Genomic DNA, 24,079 nt, shown 5'->3' with positions numbered 1-24,079 from the left:
TTAAGATATAGGGAGAAAAATGAGCATGATAGCTACTGCTACCACCCCGTTTCAAAGGGGATGCTCCTATATTCCATCCCATCCATCCATCCATCCAGACGACTCTCACGGTGGTAATATTAGTGGTGCGATGATTATGTGAAGAAAACAAAATTCCAAGTTTTGACGCCCAATGTTGGGGGTGCGAGCATTATGCGAGTAAATCGGGTATTTGGAAAAAACAGCGTACCCTTAAGGCACTGAAAGATAGGACAACTCAGCTTCAGCTGGTTGCAGAGTAAGAAACTAATAGTCCTAATGCATAACTAAGTCCTTTTTAAACCGAACAGGTAATCAGAACATGGTGGATACTGGCAAATCACCTTGATCTCATTGGAGTAGTTTCAAGATAAAGTGGGTGGTCACCTTAGCTGGGAGCCTGCTTTCATATTGGTGATGATGGGGTAGTGCAGTCGCTGGCTGTGTTTTGGAGGCGTTGACACAGGGCCCATATTCGGGGCTCAGCGTTGTAATCTGCAGGACTGGAGCACGCCTGTGCATTTCTTTTTATAAGTCTGCTTTATTTTCATTTGGGAGGTACCAGGTTCGATCCCTGCCGGGTATCCACCAGTTTATCAGTGGGTACAAGTTTTCCCCTGGCCTGGGGCTCGGCTCTTTTGGGTGAAATGCTTGGAAACGGGTCATAAGTTGTGCTGATGGGATCCACCATCTTACAACCATAAGTCTGGCCCATTCGTCCTGGTGACCTTTGCAGGCCGCAACCATCTCCTAACCAGGCGCCCGTCCGTCTCTCTTGTTGCTACTGCGCTGTAGTAACCAGCCAATAACCTAGCCTGTTTTTCAATGGTATTAAGCAAGACATCGCTTGGCATATTGTGCCATCAAAACGGGATAGAATCCATGTCTTTAGAATTGGTCACTCACTGGGCACATGGGCAGCACGATTACAGAAAATGAGTCTTAGCATGTCTGCATGCCAGTGAATATTGCTGTCAGGATGTCAAAGCATGTGAACATGTTGGGGCGCTACCTGTATTGCCTCTACAAACATAATTTCTTTATGTATAGAGAACATGGTGGTAGAATTTGCCTGCATTCACTTTTTGTGCTTGCATAGACTTGGTGGCATAGAAACTACTATCGAGGGAAAAAAGACTCATCCAGTAGAAACTGAGTTGGTGCAAAGATTGAGGCTCCACTGTAGTTTTTTCAGGTTCATTGCTCAGCAGACAAAATGAAAGGAGTGCATATTGTGCAAGGAGTAATACGGAAAGTTGAGCTAGTTGGTACGTGATTGCAAATTACGAGCACTGCGATGGAGAACAACAACGAGAGAGTAATGACAAGGACAGGCGCTACTATCAACTGAACGTTTATTCGAAGAACACAGATTAAATACTCGCAGAAGACAACCAAAGGCACATGCGCTTCACAGATTTCGTAGTAGATCCATTTCTCGTTCCTAATTCAGTGGCAGTTGTAGAATTTTTGAAATGCAGTAATCCTGGTGTGTGTGGCATGTTCAGTATTGATGTGCAGGATTTATTCTATTCATTATCGCATAGTAGGCTCCTCCAGTGTGTTAAAAATGTATAGAAGAGGAAAATGATGAAGGGGCATTCATTTCAAAGTGCGGTGTATCGGTTGGCTCCTTTTTAGAGCTTTTGTCTTTTTATCTTAAATCCACATTTGTTGAATGGGAGGGCAGACTATTTATACAAAAATCTGAGGTGTGCATTGGCTCAAAAGTTGCTCCAGTTCTTAGCAACATATTTCTTTCTTACGTGGACAGATCCATTAATGACAAATTAGGTAACTATGTAAAAAAAGTCTTCCGATATGTAGACGATTATCTGGTTTTTGTTGAAGCTCAGGACTTCAATAGTCAAGTGGATATGGTTTTAAAAACATTTGTAGACTGTAGGTATGAATTGAAATTTACGTTTGAATTACCGGAGGGAAATCAGCTTCAATTTTTGGATATAAGATTGGAAAAAAAGTTGGATCATGTTTGTTGGTCTTTTTTACAGCGGTCAGAGAAGCCCTTGCTTAGTTACCATTCAGGTCATTCGAAGATAGTAAAATGTGGCATTGCAGTGTCTTGTTTAAGTTCTGCTGTTACAAAATCATGTGTTCACGCCATAGATAGTAGTTTCAAACAACAGGTCCAAAGGTTAAGGTTAGCGGGCTTCCCGATGGATGTGATAATTCTAGCTAGCAATAAAATCATAAAGAAGATTAAGGCTTTTGGTAGAGAAGATACACAAGTCCATATCAATAGCGATAAAAAGAAGTATGCAGTGATCCCGTATATCCATCGTTTATCCCACAGACTTAAGCAAATCGGCAGTAGATATGGAGTTAAAGTGTTATTTTCGGTTCCTAATAAGCTGGGCAAAATTTGTGTGGTTGTTGACAGAAGGGCTAGAGATCAGAAACAAAAAAGTAGAACAAGAAAAGGTGCGTGCCAAGTGGACAATGATTCGCGTTTTGTCGCATGTGAAGAAGGGGTTGTGTATGAAGTACCTTTTAAATGTGGGAAAAATTATATAGGGCAAACCGGCAAATGTATTAATACGCGCCTGCGCCAGCATAACACTTCTTTGAATAGTGCCCCCTCATCCAATTTGGCCCTCCATTACAGGGACTGTCATTTGAATAAACCTAATGGGTCAAATGTGCCTAGTAGGAAAAAATGCCTACCGCTTTTTAACAAAACCAAGATTAAGTTTCGACACAAAGATCAAATGACTAGAGAACTGTCAGAGTCATATCACATCCATAAGAACAGTGACACGTGCGTGAGCTCACCATCTGTAAGCATCCGAGAATGTGAGATTGTATATCTGGATACCTAGGACAAATCTGTGAAGCGCATGTGCCTTTGGTTGTCTTCTGCGAGTATTTAATCTGTGTTCTTCGAATAAACGTTCAGTTGATAGTAGCGCCTGTCCTTGTCTTTACTCTCTCGTTGTTGTTCTCCGTCGCAGCGCTCGTAATTTGCGATGTGCAAGGAGAAAATGCATTCATGATGCAGGGACATTCATTTTTTACCTTATTGCAATTTCATTACTTTTAATCTCTGGTAGTTTCACCTTTTATTTTCCATGTTCTTCCCTGATGTTTTCATATTTGTTGCTCATGAATGATTTTATAAAATGATAACTGTAATGCCTATAACACTGTATTCGTCATTACAAATACCCCATGCTATCTCTTGTTGTCACAAACTGTAAAATTGTGTGAATTCATATCCATGTGATTATGAAACCAAGGCACGTTAGGGCTCGCTTGTTGTCTACCCAAAGTGCATCTTCAAACCGAGCTTAGTTGAATGAGTTCAGGTCACCAGGCCGGATGGTAAGAAACAGGCTGGCCCCATATGTTCTAAGCATGCTGAGTGTTATATGGAATGAATGGTGAAGTGTTTGTGAAGATTTAAGAGTGTGTTTTCTCACTGTTCCAGGAAGTACGTAGTTCAACACGCAAGTATTAAGGCTTCTTGCGCTGTGGTAGCATGGCAAACGCTTCTCAGCAGCAGTTGCTGACTCATGTGCAAGCTGGCTGTACTCTGCATTCAGTGCAACTCTTTTGGCATGCCTTAAAGGGACACTGAAGAAATGTGGTTTGCTTGTATCATACCAGCTTGTAATGTCACCGAGATCATCACGTATCAGGCAAAATATGTCTTCCTGTTGGCCTCGTGCGTCGTCACGGTCGCATTGTTCAGACTCCAAGAGGCTGAGCATATTTACAACACGGGGAATATATCACAGCATGAACCCAGTCCTGTCAGAGTGCAGCCTCCTTGGTTGAACACAGAGAGAATGGTCTCATAGATTACTGGCCGGTCGAGGGTACGAATCCCACAATCTCATTAGAAGCCCTTGGCTCGTGCGAGCGAAACCGGAAACACGGGACTGCTTGTGTATAAACATTGCGCTTCCTAACTGACCGTCCCTTTTTGTGTTTTGTTTTGTCAGCTTGCGGTTGCATCAGTGCCTTCCCATTAGTAATGCGCTCCCAAAAAAATCCCCCAAAAAACCACTCTTACTGAAATCAAAGCTCTTGTAAGGTAGAAAATTATGAGAACAGGAATGCAGGTATCACTGCCTCAGCCCGTTCCGTAAGTCATAATTCGCAAGGAATCTTGTGCTTTGGAGGTACATGTTTGGATTTTGAAGTAGGTTTGGTTTGGTTTGTGGGGTTTAATACCACAAAGTAACTCGGGCTATGAGAGACTCTCTGGAAATGTCGACCACACTGGCACTCCATCGGAAAGGCAGGGATCCTTGGCCCCACCCAGTAGTTGAAAAAACGAGAAAGATGGCGGCCTAAATGTTGGAGAGCATGCACTCTTTGCAATTAGAGCACGTTTCATGCCCACGTGGTGGTTTCGGTTCCCCGATTTGCTAGCACAGAGTAGGGGGTACCCATATTTAATCTTGCCTCGGCTTTGTTTGATGTGTTCAGGAGCAGCCTGCATGAGGTGGGGCTGACCCTGGTTGCTGGGAGAGAAGGCTAGTTAAAATGCCACAGGTACAAAGGAGAAGAAAAGGCAGCATCCAAGCAGGATTCAAGCATTTCGAAGCCACGTGAACCACCAGGCTGATTTGCATTATTGTTACTCGTGTAACATAACTGCATTTTCTTTTACTCATATTTTTTTTACATGTTGAAATTGCCATTAAGCAAATGCAAGTGTGCTGAAACTTCTGTTAAATGGTGCCATCAATGTCCTGCGTCTAAATAAGCCACAAATTTTACAGAGGGGCATATTTTAATCTCTCGACGTTCGTTCTTCTGTCATCGTCTCTTGCAGTCTAAATCTTGCTGCACTCTGAGCGAGCGATGCATCATTTTGTGGCATAAGCTTCAACATGTCTACTGTGGAGCAGTGACAGCTTTTGGGCGAGCCACTTAAGGTGTAAACACCCAAGGTAGAGTTGAACAAATGACAGGTCAGGGGGTTCAGATTATGAAACACGACAACAAAGGATGAAATTGTACAAGATTGGTCCTGTGTTATCTTCTCTTTTGTCACAGTGCATGGTTCACCTCTTGCTCATTATGATTATAAACAGCACGAACACGAAGACAAAGGACAAGATACAAGAAAGCCACAGTACAAGCGCTCACTCACAACTATGCCTAAGCCCTTTACTCCAAGGCCCAGAAAAGACAAACATGAAGAAAACGAAACAGTCACCTGAAGCAACCCCTGGGTTCACCTGCTGCACAAAAAATCACTTAAAAAAGACACCTCTTTGCTTGAAAGAGCAAGAGAAGTCTTGCTGACACACTTATTGTCCGTTGAAATAAAATATGATTCCACTATCTCTCTCGTCATCTTCTCTTTGTGGCGATACAAAATTCTAACCTTGTCAAGCTTAGGAGTGCACTTCTTCTCCTTCTTCATTATTTCACATGAATGGCAATGTGATACCAGAAACGTTTCATCCTTTCCACTTTCCAAGTTGTTCCGGTGTTCCTGTAGTCTCTTATTTATACATCGTCCTGTTTGTCCTATATAACTGGCTCCACAAGAGAGTGGAAGCCTGTACACAACACCTGTCTTGCATCCAACATATGGGTTTCTATGTTTCACCCCACATTCTTGCTTCTTCGCTTCTCTTTCCCTTTGAATAGCCGGGCAGATCCTCTTCATCTTGAGCGGGGCGGTCAATGCGACGTCAACACCATACCTCTTGCCTACATTTTTGAGGCCATGCGAAATTCTGTGCACATACGGTACCACTGCAACCTTCCTCTTCCTCTCACCCATGCTGGGCAGGGATTTCAGTCTGTGCGTTCTTTTAAGGCTCTTCAGTACCCGGCAACTGGCCTCAGTAATAATTGACTCCCGATAACCAGCCTTTGCAGTTCTTGTCACTTGTCTTTCAAAACTCTTGCCCATGCCGTGGTAACAAGATTTCTTCAACGTATTTAATAAGCATGTGTTGATCATCCCATTCTTCACTAATTTGGAATGCCCCGAATTGGAGCTTAGCAACCGCTTCATCGATCTCAGATTGTATTCCCAACAAACATGATCATCACCGAAATAAATTAATAGATCTAAATACTGTAACCGAATGTCCACTGGTTCTTCAACAGTAAATTCCAGCCCGGATCCACATTCAGTAAAAACATCCATAATGTCCTTCATTCGTTGATTGAATCCTTCACGGTCTGTGAATACTAAAAAGTCTTCCACATACCTGAAGGTGGAATGATGCAAGCCTCCAAGTTATCCTTGAGGTGTCCGTCCACGTACATTAAGAAGATGTCACTCAAGACCGGTGCAACACTCGACCCAATGCATACTCCAGCCTTCTGCGTATACAGCTTGTCCTTCCAGCCTATGAAGGTGGACTCCATGTAGAACCTCAAAAGTTCAAGGAAACTTTCAACACTTACACCTGAAGCGTCAATGAAGTCACATTCATTATTGTCCTCAGTAATGCACATTTGAACACAATTAAGGAGGCAGTCATGGGGGAGGCTATAATACAAATCCTTGACATCCATGCTAAAGCCAACACATTTTCTTGGGTTGTGTTCTTTGAGGAATCCAACAAGGGCTTCAGAGTTAGGTACCCTTAGGGGGTCTGATAAAGTCAACGAGGAAAGGTGTTTCTGCAAATATTTGGACACCAGGTGCTGCCACGTGCTTTTCTCGGATACGATGGCTCTGAACGGAACATCTCGTTTATGGGTCCGTCTACTGGTCATTGCAGGAGACTCTGTCGTATAATGGTGTCTGAGATGTGGAGGCAAGCCCGCCACTTCAAGGATTGTCTACGACTCGTGTGTGAGTGCATGTATAGCAAGCAGCGTGCGTGTCGCAAGTACACAGAGTGGAGTGCCCTGAGTGAAAGATTGACGAAATTTCTTTGGAAGGTGGTTCTACCTCGGCTTCCACGAAAAAAGAAGATGAACACAGATCAGCAAGGCAAGGTATTGAATTTCGCAGATACCTCTAGATATACCTCTAGATATTGATAAGATACTGAAGCTGGGTCCTAAGCATGCTTTTGAGCCTAGAGTTGATGAGGCTGAACAGGTGACCATGTCACGCTGTATTGCGTATGGAGTTGAAGATTCTGATAAGTCGCGGTGCATCCATGAGTGCTTGGAAGTGTTAGAGCACACAAAAGGAGGATTAAAGGGGAAACAGTGCCCTATTAACTATATTGCAAAATGGATGGCCTCAAGAGACCTCAGAGTTATACTATCAGATAAAGAAGGGTATTTTACTATTTTTTCTGAGAATCAGTTTCAAGAAAAAGCCGAGGCTGCTGTTGACAAGAATTTCAAAAAGTTTCCTATGAAAGCGACCATGATAAAAGAGAGGGCTATGGCTCTACTAGGTCTTGGGCTTGAACGGATACGTGAACAGGTGAAACAATGCAAGCAATTGCATTTGGAAGTATTCTTTTCGGCAAAAACCCATAAACGAGATGTTCCGTTCAGAGCCATCGTATCCGAGAAAAGCACGTGGCAGCACCTGGTGTCCAAATATTTGCAGAAACACCTTTCCTCGTTGACTTTATCAGACCCCCTAAGGGTACCTAACTCTGAAGCCCTTGTTGTACTCCTCAAAGAACACAACCCAAGAAAATGTGTTGGCTTTAGCGTGGATGTCAAGGATTTGTATTATAGCCTCCCCCATGACTGCCTCCTTAATTGTGTTCAAATGTGCATTACTGAGGACAATGATGAATGTGACTTCATTGACGCTTCAGGTAAGTGTTGAAAGTTTCCTTTAACTTTGGGGTTCTACATGGAGTCCACCTTCATAGGCTGGAAGGACAAGCTGTATACGCAGAAGGCTGGAGTATGCATTGGGTCGAGTCAGGGTGTCTACCGACCGGGAAAACCGGGAATTGTCAGGGAATTTTAAGATGCCAGGTAAAGTCAGGGAATTGTCAGGGATATTTCTAAAAAGATTGCAGAGTCAGAGAAATTTTCCAATGCCCGCTTGCCCGCATGTACCAGTAGCCGCAGGTGCGGCCAGGCGTAGCCATGAGACACCACGAGCGCAATGAAGTTAACGCTTTAAAAGCGAAGTGCGGCTGTGATGGCGTGGCGGCGTGTTCGCACTGGCCTCCGAGATTCCTGTCGCGTCGGTGCGTGACACTATACTAGATGGCGCCCGCCACCACTCAAAGTATCATCACCTAATCGTTGTTTTTCATCTCTCCTCTCAGAGGAGCTTGCATAGCACTCCATTCGTTCGTAGTAGTTGCTGCTCTTGCGTTTCCCGACCAAGCACACTTGGCTCTGCGTGCGCGCTACGATCTTTCCTACCACGTGGGTTTCGACCTTCAGTTTGAAAGTTGGTGTTGTGCTCCAGAAGTGAACATATGTGTGGAAATGACGATGTCACTGTCAAAGAAATGCTGCTTTAACCCCGACTGGACAAACCCGGAAATCTCCGCACATACAAATTGGATTAGGCCTGTACCAAATGACCCAAATAGTGCTCACTGCACAATGTGCTGCAAGAAGTTCTCCTTGAGCAACATGGGGAAAACGGCAATTACTAGCCATGCTGAGAATAAGAAACATCAAGCTGCTGTGAAATCTCAGCAAAGCGCTTCCCAGACACAGGTCTTCTCATTTTCGAGAGTGTGACAAATAGCAGCTCGCCTTCCGCAGCGCCAACGAGTGCTTTGTTCGGAGGTAGCGCTAGTGCTTGTAGTGCTCCGGAGCTGCGTCCAGCCACCACCACGGAAGCACTTAGCCCCTCTGTGAAGACATCAGTGAGTAGCTTTCTATTGAAGAATGAAGTTACTAAGGCCGAGATCGTGTGGTGCTTGAACACTGTAATGACCCATGGATCGTTTTGATCAGCGGCAGCCTCTGCCTCGCTGTTTCCGTTTATGTTCCCTACATGTGAGGTCGGCACTAAAATGCAGCTTGGAAACGACAAAGTCTGATACACAATTTGTCATGGTATTGGTCCATACTTTCAAGAGAAGTTGCTGACAAACCTTTCTAGCCTTCCTTATTTAGTGGTTGCATTTGATGAGTAGCTCAACAAAGTCACTCAGAAAGAACAGATGGATGTACTGATCAGGTACTGGGACCAAACTGATGCCACTGTGAAAACACGCTACCTAACGAAGATACAAGTGTCAATGGACGGGCCAAATGTGAACTTGAAGTTTCTGAGGTCCCTCAAACAAGAACTTAGACAATCCGACTCAACCCACCAACTTCTTGACATTGGAAGCTGTGGACTCCATGTTGTCAATGGTGCATCTGGTACTGGGATCTGGTAGACACACTGGGGTCTGGTAGTGTTTCTTAATGGGAGCTATAATCTATTCAAGTATGGGCCAGCACATCGTGCAGACTATATCCACTTCACCGGAAGTGCCCTGTTTTCATTGAAGTTCTGCCCGGTAAGGTGGCTTGAGAATAGCAAGGTGATTTCAAGAGCGCTTGCTATTATTCCGAACTTGGTGAAATTCGTGGAATGCTCTAAGCAAGCGAAAAAGGCGCCAGCGTGTGCTAGCTACAGCATTGTTGAAAATGCAGTAGGGGACAAGATGCTGCCTGTTAAATTAGCATTTATGCTATCAATTGTTGAAGACCTGGAACCATTTTTGGCTGAATTTCAGACAGACAAGCCTATGGTGCCCTTTCTAGCCCCTACACTGGATCGCCTGTTGCGGTCATTGCTCGCTAGAATCGTCCGGAAGGAAGTCCTGCAAGCTGCCAACACGTCCACCAAGCTACTTAGGATTGACTTGGAGAAACCTGATAACATGATTGCTTCTACTACATTCAACATTGGGTTTGCTGCAAAAAATGAGCTTCGCAAGATCCCAACACCATCGCAGCTGGCTGTGCCCAGCTTCAAAAAAGACTATTGCATTCGTAAAGAAGTGTTGACAAAAAGGGATGGAAAGGTCACCTTTACAATACAAGTTGACCAGAGGAGCGAGCTGCTTGGATCCAGCTATCGCATTGTCTCCAGAGGTTGGTGCAGAGCAACTGTGCATTGCCCTGGAGGTGCTAACAGAGCACCAGTGGCTGACTGGTTTGGAAGCTGAGCATACCTACCGTTCCTATGTTGAGGTATGCTCATTGAGCTCTGCACAGGTGGCATTGACCAACTTTGACAGAAACGAGCAGGGGCTGGACACGCTCTGGTTTGAATTGTGTTCACGCAACCATAAGGAGCTATTTTCTTTCATCAAGATCATTCTTAGCTTGTCCCATGGAAATGCAGCTGTGGAACGAGGGTTCTCAGTCAACAAAGAATGCCTTGTTGAAAACCTGAAAGAGGAGTCGCTAATTGCGCAAAGAGTAGTGTATGACACAGTCTCGGCTATTGGAGGTGTGGCCAAAGTTGAGGTCACAAACACAATGATGCAAATGGTCCGCAGTGCCCGATGGAAGGAAGACCTGCAAAGAAAGAAGCAAGAGACACATTGGATGCCGAAAGGAAGAAGTGGCTGCTCTTGTAAAAGAGCTTAAACAAAAGAGGCAAAAGGTCATCGACGATGCACAGTTGCAGGCTGCTTGTCGTGAGGAAGAAATTAATTATCTAAAACAAGGTCCCTGTAACAGCTGACCAATGTTCTTTTTCTCTCTTTGACAGCAGATCAGTTGTTTTGTACACCCGAATAAAATATTTTGCATTGTGCATAATGTCTATCTATGCAATATATTCGTTTTAATGGCATTAGTCAAAACTATTTTTCAGGACTTCGGTCAGGGAATTTAATGGAAATAGTCAGGGAAAACCTGGAAAAGTTAGGGAATTTTAAAAACATACTTTGGTAGACACCATGCGAGTGTTGCGAATAGGCGAATATGTCTACTTAGGACAGGTAGTAACCGCAGATCCGGACCATGAAAAGGAAATAACAAGAAGAATAAGATTGGGATGGAGTGCATTTGACTAGCAACTTACCGGCATCGCTCAAGAGGAAAGTATACAACAGATGCATCTTGCCTGTACTCACCTATGGGGCTGAAACGTGGAGGCTAACCAAGAGAGTTCTACTTAAGTTGAGGACAACCCAGAGGGCTATGGAACGAACAATGGTAGGGGTAACATTAAGAGATAGAAAGCGTGCAGAGTGGGTCAGAGAAATAACTCAAGTTACCGACATTCTAGTAGAAATTAAGAAGAAGAAATGGACATGGGCAGGACGTAGTGCGAAGGGAGGATAACTGATCGTCGCTTAGGGTAACAAACTGGATTCCAAGGGAAGGAAAGCGTAGCAGGGGGCGGCAGAAAGTTAGGTGGGCAGATGAGATTAAGAAGTTCGCAGGGGTCAAGTGGATGCAGCTAGCACAGAACCGGGTTAAGTGGAGAAATATGGGAGAGGCCTTCGCCCTGCAGTGGGTATAATCAGGCTGATGATGATGATGATGCGAGTGTTGCACCGGTCTTGAGTGACATCTTCTTAATGTACGTGGACAGACACCTGAAGGATAACTTGGAGGCTTGCATCATTCCACCTTCAGGTATGTGGAAGACTTTTTAGTATTCACAGACCGTGAAGGATTCAATCAACGAATGAAGGACATTATGGATGTTTTTACTGAATGTGGATCCGGGCTGGAATTTACTGTTGAAGAACCAGTGGACATTCGGTTACAGTATTTAGATCTATAATTCAATTCGGTGATGATCATGTTTGTTGGGAATACAATCTGAGATCGATGAAGCGGTTGCTAAGCTCCAATTCGGGGCATTCCAAATTAGTGAAGAATGGGACGATCAACACATGCTTATTAAATACGTTGAAGAAATCTTGTTACCACGGCATGGGCAAGAGTTTTGAAAGACAAGTGACAAGAACTGCAAAGGCCGGTTATCGGGAGTCAATTATTACTGAGGCCAGTTGCCGGGTACTGAAGAGCCTTAAAAGAACGCACAGACTGAAATCCCTGCCCAGCATGGGTGAGAGGAAGAGGAAGGTTGCAGTGGTACCGTATGTGCACAGAATTTCGCATGGCCTCAAAAATGTAGGCAAGAGGTATGGTGTTGACGTCGCATTGACCGCCCCGCTCAAGATGAAGAGGATCTGCCCGGCTATTCAAAGGGAAAGAGAAGCGAAGAAGCAAGAATGTGGGGTGAAACATAGAAACCCATATGTTGGATGCAAGACAAGTGTTGTGTACAGGTTTCCACTCTCTTGTGGAGCCAGTTATATAGGACAAACAGGACGATGTATTAATAAGAGACTACGGGAACACCGGAACAACTTGGAAAGTAGAAAGGACAAAACGTTTCTGGTATCACATTGCCATTCATGTGAAATAATAAAGAAGAAGAAGTGCACTCCTAAGTTTGACAAGGTTAGGATTTTGTATCGCCACAAAGAGAAGATGACGAAAGAGATAGTGGAATCATATTTTATTTCAACGGACAATAAGTGTGTCAGCAAGACTTCTCTTGCTCTTTCAAGCAAAGAGGTGTCTTTTTTAAGTGATATTTTATGCAGCAGGTGAACCCAGGGGTTGTTTCACGTGACTGTTTCGTTTTCTTCATGTTTGTTTTTTCTGGGCCTTGGAGTAAAGGGCTTAGGCATAGTTGTGAGTGAGCGCTTGTACTGTGGCTTTCTTGTATCTTGTCCTTTGTCTTCGTGTTCACGCTGTTTATAATCGTAATGAATAAGTACCAACTCGCCCAAGAAAGTATCCTGGCCACCTCTTGCTGCTTTTGAAAAACAGCCATGCGTAGCAGTCATGACGATAGCTCAATGTTGTCAGTAGGATCGCGCATTGCTTTGCTTACTGCTCTGGGAAGCATGCTCTGTAGGGGCTCACTGAAGTGTAGGCGAGTGTTAGTTGTCATCGGGATCCATGGCTGGTGCTAACCAAGTGACAGCTTTGGCCAGCTACTGCACACCACTTGCCGCATTCCAGTAGTCATGGAGTCCACGTTTACATCGTGGTCATTTTCTCCTATGACCTCATAGTGGAAAGCTCAGCTTGAATCAGATGAAAAAGCTCTTTAATTTAGATATCACGGCTATAAATGCGTCTTTTACCGCTGGTCAAGTTGTGAGAAAATGTTCTGTGTCATTTTGCTAATATAGCAATTGTAATGGAGCTTTCATCAGTGTCTCTTTAAGTGCTGTCAGGCTGCTTTGTTGTGCATCGTTGAACTGTCTCTTTGCATGCTTCCCTCCCTCTGACTTGCGTCTGCATTGCTGGTGTTTGCAAAAAGGTGGGGGAGAGAAAAAACTGTAGGCTAGGCACTGCCACCGAAGAGGCTGCATTCAGCGCCCCACGCAGCCTGTCATGAAGGCTCCCTCCGCGGCTCCGCAGGGATGTCGTCTCCTAGCGGTGTACTGCTGATCGTAAAGGCGGTATTTAGAGCTGTTAATGAGGTTGGAAAATTATTTCGAGGCGCAAACATTAGGAAAGAAACGAAGGTAATTTCCTGTGATGAGGTCCAAGTAACAGCCTGGTTCGTTGCTCAGACAAGCATCAGTGCGCGATCGAAAACCATCAAATTAAAGATAAGCAATATATTTATCTGCTGGCTTTTTAAAAGCATCCTGACTGTTGCACTGCTAGATTGATGCAATCTAGCAACCGTCCTGGATTACCGCTACATTCTTGCAAATTGAAGTGTTATAGACAGGAACGGCAACAAAAAAGGGAATAAAAACACACGACATTTCGGAACCTTCTCGGTTCCTTCATCATGCGTAACAGTAAGCGAGTTCTTGGTGGTGGTTTATTAAAAATAGAGAGGAAGTAAAGGAATGTTGCCAGCCGTGGCAATTGGTATCTTATATCTTAAGCACCCGAGCTGCGTAATGGGTGAAGAAAAGCGACAGGATCCAGGAGGGTTGCAGCTTACCTTTTTTTATCCAGCGATTAGTCATTACCCAAACATAGCCCGTGGATGTAAGGCAGGATGGGGGGGGGGAAGGGAGGGGCGGGTGGGGCACATGGAGGGATCCTGGGTACAGGTCTTTGTTTCCTTGAGCCTACTATGATTCGAGCAAGGCTGCGTGTCCAGTGCAATGTTATTGTTTTTTTCCAAGCGATTCTTGTGTTGGAATGTTTCGCAGTGTAGTGTACGGCCACCGCGCTACGGTCTCTGCTCATTTGTGTGAAGTCTGCCTTGTTCTGTTCTATCCTTTTGGAGAACTTTGCTCTTTTCTAGACTGAGGGGAAAAGACTTGTCGTAGGACGGGTGCCCTTCTTCATTCAGTTTTGCATTTCCCACGAAATGGCTGCTCCATATCTTAGATTTCGCCACCCAAACTGTGCCAGCTTCACTGCGGAGGTAGACATAAGAAACAAATAAGCTACAGCACCTTTATCTAACATCATGCATGTGCAGCACATGCAGAAACGTTCCTTTTTCCTACTTCTACAACATGATGTGCGTAAAAAAAAATATGTGGAGCTTAAACTTACCTTTCTATTTATTTATTTATTTATTTCAATACCCTCAAGGCCCGAGGGCATTACAGAGGGGAGTGTGTTATATTACAAAAAGTATAACACAACAAACAGCAACAAAATACATGTCAACATATAAATGACGCTCTCGAAAAAAAAAAAAGAGAGAGAGAGGGAGAGGTTACATAAAAGGAATAAGCAATTAAACATTCTGAGTACACACCCACACATGAGAAGGATCAACACATAAGTATACAGGGCATAAAGGCAACTTTTGCAAAGGACGAAATGACGCTCAAAAAGCAATAACGCAACAAAGAATATAAGTTTTTTAAAAAAGATAGGCTGATCTCAAAATAGCTGAAAGAAAAGAAAAAATGGCATTGCAACAAATTCATGTGTTTATGATACTGATAGGTTGAGTAAGGCAGATTTGAACACAGAATTATCAGAGATTTCGGCCACATTTCGGTGGAGGTGATTCCAACTTGCCGACGTGCTGGGGATGAATGAATTGTAAAATTGATTGGTTTGACATGCAGGAATACCAACCTTATAACGATGATCGATGCGAGCTGAAACGTAACAAGGTGCTGTTAATAATTTATTCTTAAGAACGGGGTTGTCATGATAGATTTTATGGAACAAGCTAAGACGGTAAATTTTCCTACGTTGTGATAGCAGAGGTAGTGATAAATTAGCTTTCATAGTGGTGACGCTGGAGTTACGATGATAATTGGAAAGAATGAAACGTGCCCCCCGGTTCTGAACAGATTCAAGCTGATGGATGAGTGTTTCTTGACTGGGGTCCCAGATAGATGCAGCATATTCTAGTTTAGTACGAACTAATGATTTGTAAAGAAGTAATTTTACAGGACTAGAAGAAAGATAAAAAATTGTGACGTATGTAGCCCAGCATGCGATTAGCATTTTTGGTTATATGGTCTACATGCATCTTCCAAGAAAGATTAGAAGAAATGTACACGCCTAGATATTTGTAAGAGGACACAGATGCCAGAATAATGTTATTAAGATGAAATGAGGGCAGTGTTGTAATACAACGAGAAACACGCATGTACTTGCATTTTTTAGTGTTTAGTTGCATGTTCCACTTGTTAGACCAGCCAAGAGCACGGTTAATATCGGACTGAAGAAGCGCTACATCAGAATAACTTAATTTTGCGGTATATGACGCAGTCATCTGCAAAAAGGTTAATCGATGAGCATATGGTATCAGGTAAATGGTTGATGTAGATGAGAAAAAGCAAAGGTCCCAGCACAGAGCCTTGCGGAACGCCCGATTGAACTGGGGAAGAGAAGGAGCAAGTGTTATTATCAGTGACAAATTGTGAACGATCAGTAAGAAAAGAATGAAGCCACGCAAGAACGTTAGTGTCAAGGTTAAGTTTACTTAATTTTAAAAACAGCAGTTGATGCGAAACCTTGTCAAACGCTTTAGAGAAATCTAGGAATATACAATCGACAATAGAACCCCTGTCAAGGATGGAATTTAGATCATGTGTAAAGGATAATAGTTGAGTTTCGCATGAAAATGACTTTCGAAATCCATGTTGATAATCTGTAAAAAAGCCATTTGACTGAAGGAATGATACAAGGTGAGTGTAAATGACATGCTCCATGATTTTACATGGAATGCTCGTAAGTGAAATGGGTCGATAATTAGGTGCCGAATGTTTGTCCCCAGACTTGTGCAAGGGAATCACCTTCCCAACCTTCCAGTCCTCTGGAATACAGGCTGTCTGAAGAGATTGCTGGAATAGATTAGAAAGTATTATAGCGCTGTACACTTTAGTCCTGATCAGAAACTTGGAATTGATGTTGTCAACACCACACGATGAAGAAATTTTTTGTTTTCCAATTAATTTTTCCACGCCAGCAATATCAAAGACAATAGCGTCCATTGGTGGAAAACCAGCACCAGGATAAGCGGGGGCTACAGAATACAGATTTTTGGAAAAAGCGGAAACAAAAGCACAGTTAAGGACATTTGCGCACTCATCTAGTGGGATTAGTTGGTTGTTTGAGTCTTTGAGCGTAATGCCTGAATCATCTCTTTTATTGACTAAGTTCCAAAATTGCCTAGGGTTACTAACTAAAAGGGATGGTAATGTAGTATTGAAAAATGTCTCCTTAGCGTGTTTGAGGGCTTTTATGTATTCAGCAGCCACCGTATGATACGCAGCCCAACGTACTTGAGAGCCAGTTAGTTTCGTAGAGCGGAAAATGCGTTTTTTCTTGTTACTAAGCCTTTTTAACTATTGATTGAACCATGGTGACTGCCGGTTAGAAGTAATTATTGTGCACGGAACGTATTTCTCAGTGAGCGATGAAACTTTTTCTTTAAATAAATTCTAGTTAGCGTTCACGGAGCGATCATAAAAACTTGTTAAGTAATCATTTAAAAAAGCAGACAGCTCATGGTTAATAGCATCAAAATTAGCATTTTTATAGTCGCAGATATATTTTTTGTGGTTACTCTGATGAGGTACGGTGCAAGATAAAGAAAAATGAAGCAGTAAGTGATCACTTAGCCCTGGTAGGAACGATAAAGGCTGAAAAAGATCAGGCGAAGTAGTAAGAATTAAATCAAGGATGTTAGAAGTAGTCGACATGATCCGAGTTGGCTGCATCACAAGCTGGGACAAGTTGAAATCGCTGCACAAACTCAAAAATCTATCGCCTTCACTGGAAAAAGGATTAAAATAAGAATTTACATCACATCACACAATGTTAGGTAAATTGAAGTCGCCTAGTAAAATGAAGGGACTGTTTGGATACATCGCAGTAATCATATGGATGACATCATGAAGGTCGTCGGCAAAGGTTGGTGAACTGGAAGGCGGACGATAGCAAGTACCCAATATCAATTTCTTAGAGCACGTGCGAATTTCAACCAAGACTAGTTCTAAATCGGTTGTACAATGGATAGGAAAAGACAAAATAGCATCACAGACAACGATAAGCACACCTCCACCACACCGAGCACCCCTGTCACACCGATAAATGTTGTAGCGCTTTTGACAGTCAAAGAGTTCACTGCTATCAACCTTCGCAGACAGCCAGGTTTCAGTAAGGCATACTATGTCGGCATCACAAGCATTGATAACAGAGCAAAGATCGTCGCGTTTTGGAAGTATGCTCCGTATATTTGTGAATAAAAATGAAAGTTGGTTACTGACGGGTAACTTTATTCCACTGCCCCTCGCGTAGTGCTAATCAGTGATGGGCTGAGCGGATGAGGTGGAAGGAATAGATAGTGCATGCATGTCATCAGAAGATTCGACCAGTGGCGTAGAGACACTGGAAAGTTCATGCACGCAATCATCAAAGGGATTGTAGGTGTAACACGTTTTGTTTATGTACAATTTATTGAAGCGAAGTTTGAAGGTTAATGGTTGGGTTTTGCCAAATTCAACCAATTTCTTCCTAGCAAGACGAATAGCGACGGAATAGTCTTCACTAACTCCAATTTTTTCTTCCTCCAGCTTAGAACTAGCGACGAGTATTTTCTGTTTAAGCTTGTAAGACGAAAATTTAGCAATAAGTGGCCTGCATTTATTCGGAGTATACACGCCGAGCCTGTGTGCTCTTTCGACCAGAATTTCGGTGGGTGGAATTTTCAAACAGGACGAAAGCATGCTAACCAGTTTTTCCTCGTGACTGAGCCCAGGATTCGGATTGTGTGTCTGATAGGCCGTAGAAAAGAAGGTTGTCTCACCGCTGTCTGTCTTCAAACTCAGCCTGCTTAGAGTGCAGTTGAGAGTTTTCAGTTGAAAGACGATCAGTCGACTGGCGAAGACGCTGTAGCTCCTCCTCAACCGCCTCAAGGGTGACGGTTTTGTGTTCAACCCCTGTTAGCCTTCTTTCTATATCTGCCAGATTTTCTTGAAATTTAGCCTGTGTTTTTTTAAGATCGTCAACAGACTTGATTAAATCATTCTGATCCCTTTCCATTTTTTCAGTCCGCGTGTTCACAGTTTGCAATATTGCAAGTATATCGTCCATTTGCGTAGAACCAGAATCTGACGGAGAGTCCTGCGCCCTCGATCTCGTGTTCGGCGCAGGCCCAGGGTTGAGCTCAACATCGCCGGACAACATAAGCAGATGGGTTGTAACATCAAAGCATTCACTGAACACGGAAAGCAAAACTCCCGGGCGTGGGAACAGCAGCAAACGTTATTCGATTTCTTAGCGTATAGAGGTGTAATAGGACTAACCTGGACGAGGAAGCAGAACAGGTTAGAAAACCGCATCGTCGTGCTGTTCACACGCCCACTAAAGGCGCTGTGATCCCGCCAGCTCTTCATATAGGCAGCAGAGGGTGATGTTGCCGTCGATCCGGATCTTTGAAATGATGGAGGGATGACCGTGAAAATCCGGGTGTCGTGAGGCCAGGCGGATCCAATTCCGTTGTTGAAATGACAAGGCTTTCGTGACGAACAAGGCGAATCCAACGCTGCCGTTGTTCCATCTCCCAATGCTGCTTTGGGAAGACATAAAATTTCGTTCTATCGGGCGAATTCATCTAAGTATTGCTGCAGCCTACAAGACAGCAGTGTGTTTTTGTGCAGCATTTGTGATGGAGAAAAAGGCTCATTCATGATGACGCACGCAGCACGGCACAGTACTGCATGCGCTGTCGTTTGTTGTAGCCTTCATGACAGGGACACACTTGCCGCCCCGAGTGGCGTGCATGTCCCTCTGGAGTTAAATGCGCAGGGTGCCTATTGTAGCCCAAAGCTGGTCTGTGCCCCTCTTTTGGGCCAAAGTTGGTCTTCCTAGCTGTTTAGCGTGGCCTTCCATTGAGTGGGGGTCACCAAAATTTGCTATAACATTGTGACATTATTCTCAGGTAATAGTTAGTAGGTGGCTCAGGTGTGGCCACGTTGACACCAGATCGTGGCTTCCTCTTGAGGTTGGCATTTTTGCACAAGTTGGGTCTAGCCTAAATTAGCACTTTTGCGATATGCAGAGGTTTTGGGTTGGCCAACTGCGCTCCTGGTTGTTCTTTCTTCTACATAACCTTTTATCTAAAAAGAATTCCTCATTTCCATTTTCCTCACACACATGCATAGAAAAATCCTTAGTAATACTAATGAAATTTCCTTCTCTTGGTCATGGAGAACCTACTTTAGCAAGTCCGTCAACCCTACTGGGGCCTCTGTGGTGAGCTGAAGCTCAGTGGCCTGTTTGTGCTGGCTTCCAAGCTTAGATAGTTGCTGGTGCAGCTAACCAGCAAGCAGGTGGGACCACACTTTGAATGAAATATGAGCAGGGGTGTATGTTTTTGCATGTACAAGGTCATTGCATGCTTTTCTCATCTCTCTTTCAGCATGAGCTTTATTTTTTGAGTGCTTGGATTGCAAAAAAGAAAATGTGGCTTGCTCAAAGTACAACACAGAGCTTTCCTCTAAACCTGTGGTCTATCATTTGCACTTTGGCACAGTCGTCTAAGTAGCATTTCTCGTGCAGGATCCTTGCAGGGCTTTCCAGTGCTAAGGATGCCGGTGAACTGGCCTTCCAGGACTTCAAAAGTGCATGGCCTCACATGCTTATGTGAGTAGGGTTTGTCATAGGGCCATTTTTGCTCATCGAGTTTCCTTTTTCACCTAAAGTGCCTTGTGGCTCAAGTCTGAACATTGACCATCTATAACATTTTCTTGTGTTGCACTCACAGCTGTCACGGTACATCATGAATTGTGTTCACAACTTGCATTATTTTTATTACGTCTTTAGAAAGATGCTGTGAACTGTAGTTGATCAGTAAGCATACGTTTTGTTCCAAATCGATTCTCAGCATCGTGAATGAGTTTTTGGAATATAAATTTAGTTTAAATGGTCCTCGTAACGCACGCAGAGTACAGATTTTTTTTTCTTGACAAAAAGGAGTTACAGGGGAAACTCGTTGATCTCATTGAAAATTAAGTGCATCCAAAAATGATATTACTCAAAAGAGGCCCCAAAAGAAACATTTTTGGCACAAAGCTTACTTTATTGCAGCAATAATCTGTCACTTTGCACTCGGCTTTTTGTTTCTCAGTGTCGTGTTAATGGAGGCTTGCTTAGCTGTGCGCCTGAACTTTGGCACTCTGAGAGCCAGTGTCAGCGATGGCGGTATGTGCCATGAAAATAAATGTTCAGCTCTTACTGGATCTCCTGCAAGGAGTGAAACCATGCGAGGCTCACATGGTTTAGGCTGGGAATGAAAGAAACTTGGATCATAAGTGAGATTTCAGTGTTCTTGGCGCTGCGTGGCCCTCTTCTGGGGATATCCATCATAGACGCAGCATCTATGGTGTCATTTTTGGATATTCACGGGGATAATTGTGCTCCCAGAGGCCTGCTGTGTGCCATGCTGATAGCATTCCTGTGGATTGCCTTGATGCGCTGGCTGGCAGCCATCATGGTCTGGCTGAGCATCCTCTGCCTGGTGGTGCTCTTCTCATTCGGTGAGTCACGCTTGTCTTGTGTGGGGTATTTTTTGTATGCTGCCACCATGCAGCGAAAACCACACTGCTCAACGCCAGCCATTTACTAGAGTGTATCCTCACAACATGTGGCGGGCCAAAAACCATAATACATTCCTTTCATGTTATATAAGTGCACCCTCATTTTTGTCATCCTCCAAGCACCTGTGGAGACCAGGCACTCCTTTTGAAGACACACACTTAACACAGACATTTCTAGACGAGTCTTTGCCTTTTTGAATGAGCCTTGCAGAAACCAAGCAAAATGTGGAAGCTTTTCATCCGCAACAGGCTTTAATGAGACACGCTTTAAAATGGTAATTATTTGGCCCATTTAATTTTGGTAGTTTTTCAAAGAAAAGTTATCTCGGCAAACACAGTAACAGCTGAAAGTCGCCTAATTTTGACGCCCAGACTATTTTGAAAAGACATGCTTAATTATCTGTGCTGGGAAATTTTGAATTGCGCGAAATGAGAACAAAACATTTGCAGGCATGCAACGAGCAGCAGCCATGGAGGGGTGAAAAGCTGTCACATAGCAGCCCAGTAAACACCAACCCATCTATGAGACGGCTATAAACTGTCTTGCCAAGACAAGCAAGATGCCTGATGTCTCAGTAGACCCCTGAGATGGCTACTAAATGTATATAATATGTCTCGACAAGATATGCAAGACATTGCCAGATGTCTTATTTCTTGTAGTGATCTTGTAGCTCAGCTAATGCACCCACTTTTTTAGGCTACAAGATGTCTTGCAAGATATCTCCTAGAAATCTGGAAGACAAATAACATACTAAACATAAGTCAGTCTACCAGATAGCTATAAGGCATCTTGCCCAAGATAAACAAGTCACCTTATAGACATCTGAAGTGGCACCTAAGAAAGCTGATAGACATTTACAAGATGCCTTGACAGAGATATGAAAGACATTTTTATACATGTATTGGTACATCTTGTAGCTGTCTTCTAGCTCAGCTAATGCACCAACTTTTTAAGCTACAAGACCTCTTGCAAGACATCATCCAGAAATCATTAAAATAGATTCTGAATGTCTAAAATGAGCTCTAGAATCTCCTGCAATGCTCTAAATTATTTATTCACTGCTATTTCCAGCACAACTGTCTGAAATGCTTATGTATTTGTACAGGTTTTCAACACCACTGCCAGACATAAAATATAGCCTTATCAGATGCTACTACAGCTAAAGCTGCATTGCCGTCACACCCACAGTGCTCTTTCACACATTCAGTTATGATGCAAGCTAAACTGATGTACAATTGTAGATCATTAATTCTCACAAACTACAACTGTTGTCTAGTTAATGAGAACTGTATGTTTTTTATTACAAAGCGTGCCACATTTCACGGTTAACGGTTACTCACTTAGGTGCTCTTTGAAAAGTTTGGTAGTAACTGCACCCAATGCTAGAAAATGACATGAGTAAACTACAGAATTTAACACTTCTTTTTGGGTGAGTTGGTTCATTTTTGGAAAACTTTGAAAGAGCGCAAACACACACAACCACTAAGGACAAGAGACGAGACGTGTCTCGTCTTTTGTCCTTAGTGGTCGTGTGTGTTTGCGCTCTTTCAAAGTTTTGCATAAACTACAGAACTTTTTAATTTCCTCAACATTATACATTGCAAATAGGCAACTTAAATAGTCTCACATATGTTAAAAGCAAAGAAAGCCACAAGCAACAGTATGCAAATGACAAAATGCGGTTCTCCGAAGCCGAATATTGTACCAAGGAAGAAAACACCAGAAAGAGCCAACTCATGAACACATGACATGAAAGAAATGATGCACATTGTCATTCATTCTCACAGACATTGAAACTGTTAACAGTAGGTGAGATCTGTACATATTTTTTGTTACAAAACATGCCACACTGCACGGTGGACAGCCATCGTTAGGTGCTCTTTGGGAGATTCGGCAATAATTGCAAAAGGTGCTAGGAAACAAAATGTGTAAGTCATATATTTGATTTTTTCAACAATGCACTACGAAGTTAAAGGCACAGAAAATAGACACTACAAGTGGTATGAAAATGACAAGATAATATTGCAGTTCTCTCCAAGCTTTAAATGATTTTTTTTCAAAAACAATGAAAACGAAAACATCCATACTCCAAACAAGAACAGGAAATGACTAGAAATAAACAGGGATAGGTATGCAAAAGTGTACAAAACTGATTGAGTGGTTAAATTATCTGCATAATGTTTGTACAAAATAAAACAAAGTGACAAATTCGAATGAAAAAGCTTTAGTGTACAGAAAAAGGTGCTTTCACAAAGGACCATCATCACCAGTATTGCATTTCATAATACTATATGTGCATGCATGTCAACAATTGAATGCTGGTCATGCATACATCTTGTACAAACTGTATAAACACTTGAGCATTAGGCATGACATCAAATTCATTAAAAATCTACACTGCAAAAAAAAGAAGCCAAGACTGCTTCACTGCTGCTGTTCCTGTTAGCATGACTAGAATGCACTGAAAAAAAAATGCAACGGCTGCATGCCTGTCATAGTTACATTCTACTATCGTAACTAAAAAGCACCAAGGAAAAGGAAGCAGGTAACGGTCGCACATCACTCTACAAGAAACACTAGAAGGCAGTAGCGTGGTTTTTTGGGCTTGTTGGTACATGATTCCAATACACTATAGCGCAGCAAAAGACAAGGACACAAGAGACGAGAGACGAACACCACGAGCGCTCGTGGTGTTCGTCTCTCGTCTCTTGTGTCCTCGTCTCGTGGTGTTCGTCTCTCGTCTCTTGTGTCCTCGTCTTTTGCTGCGCTATAGTGTACTAGAAGGCACCATAAGGAAAAAAAGAAGGAAGGAGCAAAAGGTTTGCATCCCTGTTATTGTACACACCAATCACTATATTTCATCTCAAAAGCTGTTTGCAGCACTGCAAAAGGTAAGGGCAGCATGAACCAGCCATGATGGCACTAACTGCCCTTACCTTTTGTAGTGCAGCAAACAGCTTGCGAGGAGTACAGAAGGCACAGCAGAATAAAAAAGAATAAAGTTCAGGGTTGCACACGGTGCTGCTCTTCACATTCTGCTGGTATGAGAAGAAGGAAGTTAACTGCTAAGATTGTTGGTTTTTCAGGCATAAAAAAAAGTATTTAGCGTAACACAGACGCACACAAGCAAGAAGACACCACGGGCAATTAC

The 24,079-nt window shown here is 43.2% G+C and overlaps 1 protein-coding gene and 2 pseudogenes across 3 annotated transcripts in view; 2 read left to right on the top strand and 1 right to left on the bottom strand.

The window, feature by feature from the left end:
- Ctl2 (Choline transporter-like 2) overlaps positions 1 to 24,079 on the top strand; it is a 353,598-nt gene that overhangs the window by 226,348 nt on the left and 103,171 nt on the right. For all 3 annotated transcript variants that reach the window (XM_084575765.1, XM_084575780.1, XM_084575773.1), the window contains 2 exons: positions 19,891 to 19,974; positions 20,755 to 20,867. In XM_084575765.1, the coding sequence (XP_084431891.1) occupies positions 19,891 to 19,974; positions 20,755 to 20,867 (197 nt within the window). The remainder of the gene's footprint in view (positions 1 to 19,890; positions 19,975 to 20,754; positions 20,868 to 24,079) is intronic.
- Positions 8,672 to 11,441, top strand: LOC146210361 (uncharacterized; annotated as a pseudogene).
- LOC146210360 (uncharacterized) lies at positions 17,350 to 18,542 on the bottom strand (annotated as a pseudogene).

This window comes from Amblyomma maculatum, chromosome 1 (assembly GCF_055883805.1).
Source record: "Amblyomma maculatum isolate TAMU_Amacu chromosome 1, ASM5588380v1, whole genome shotgun sequence".
NCBI lineage: Eukaryota > Metazoa > Arthropoda > Arachnida > Ixodida > Ixodidae > Amblyomma > Amblyomma maculatum.
This window is presented reverse-complemented; position numbering and strand designations above follow the sequence as displayed.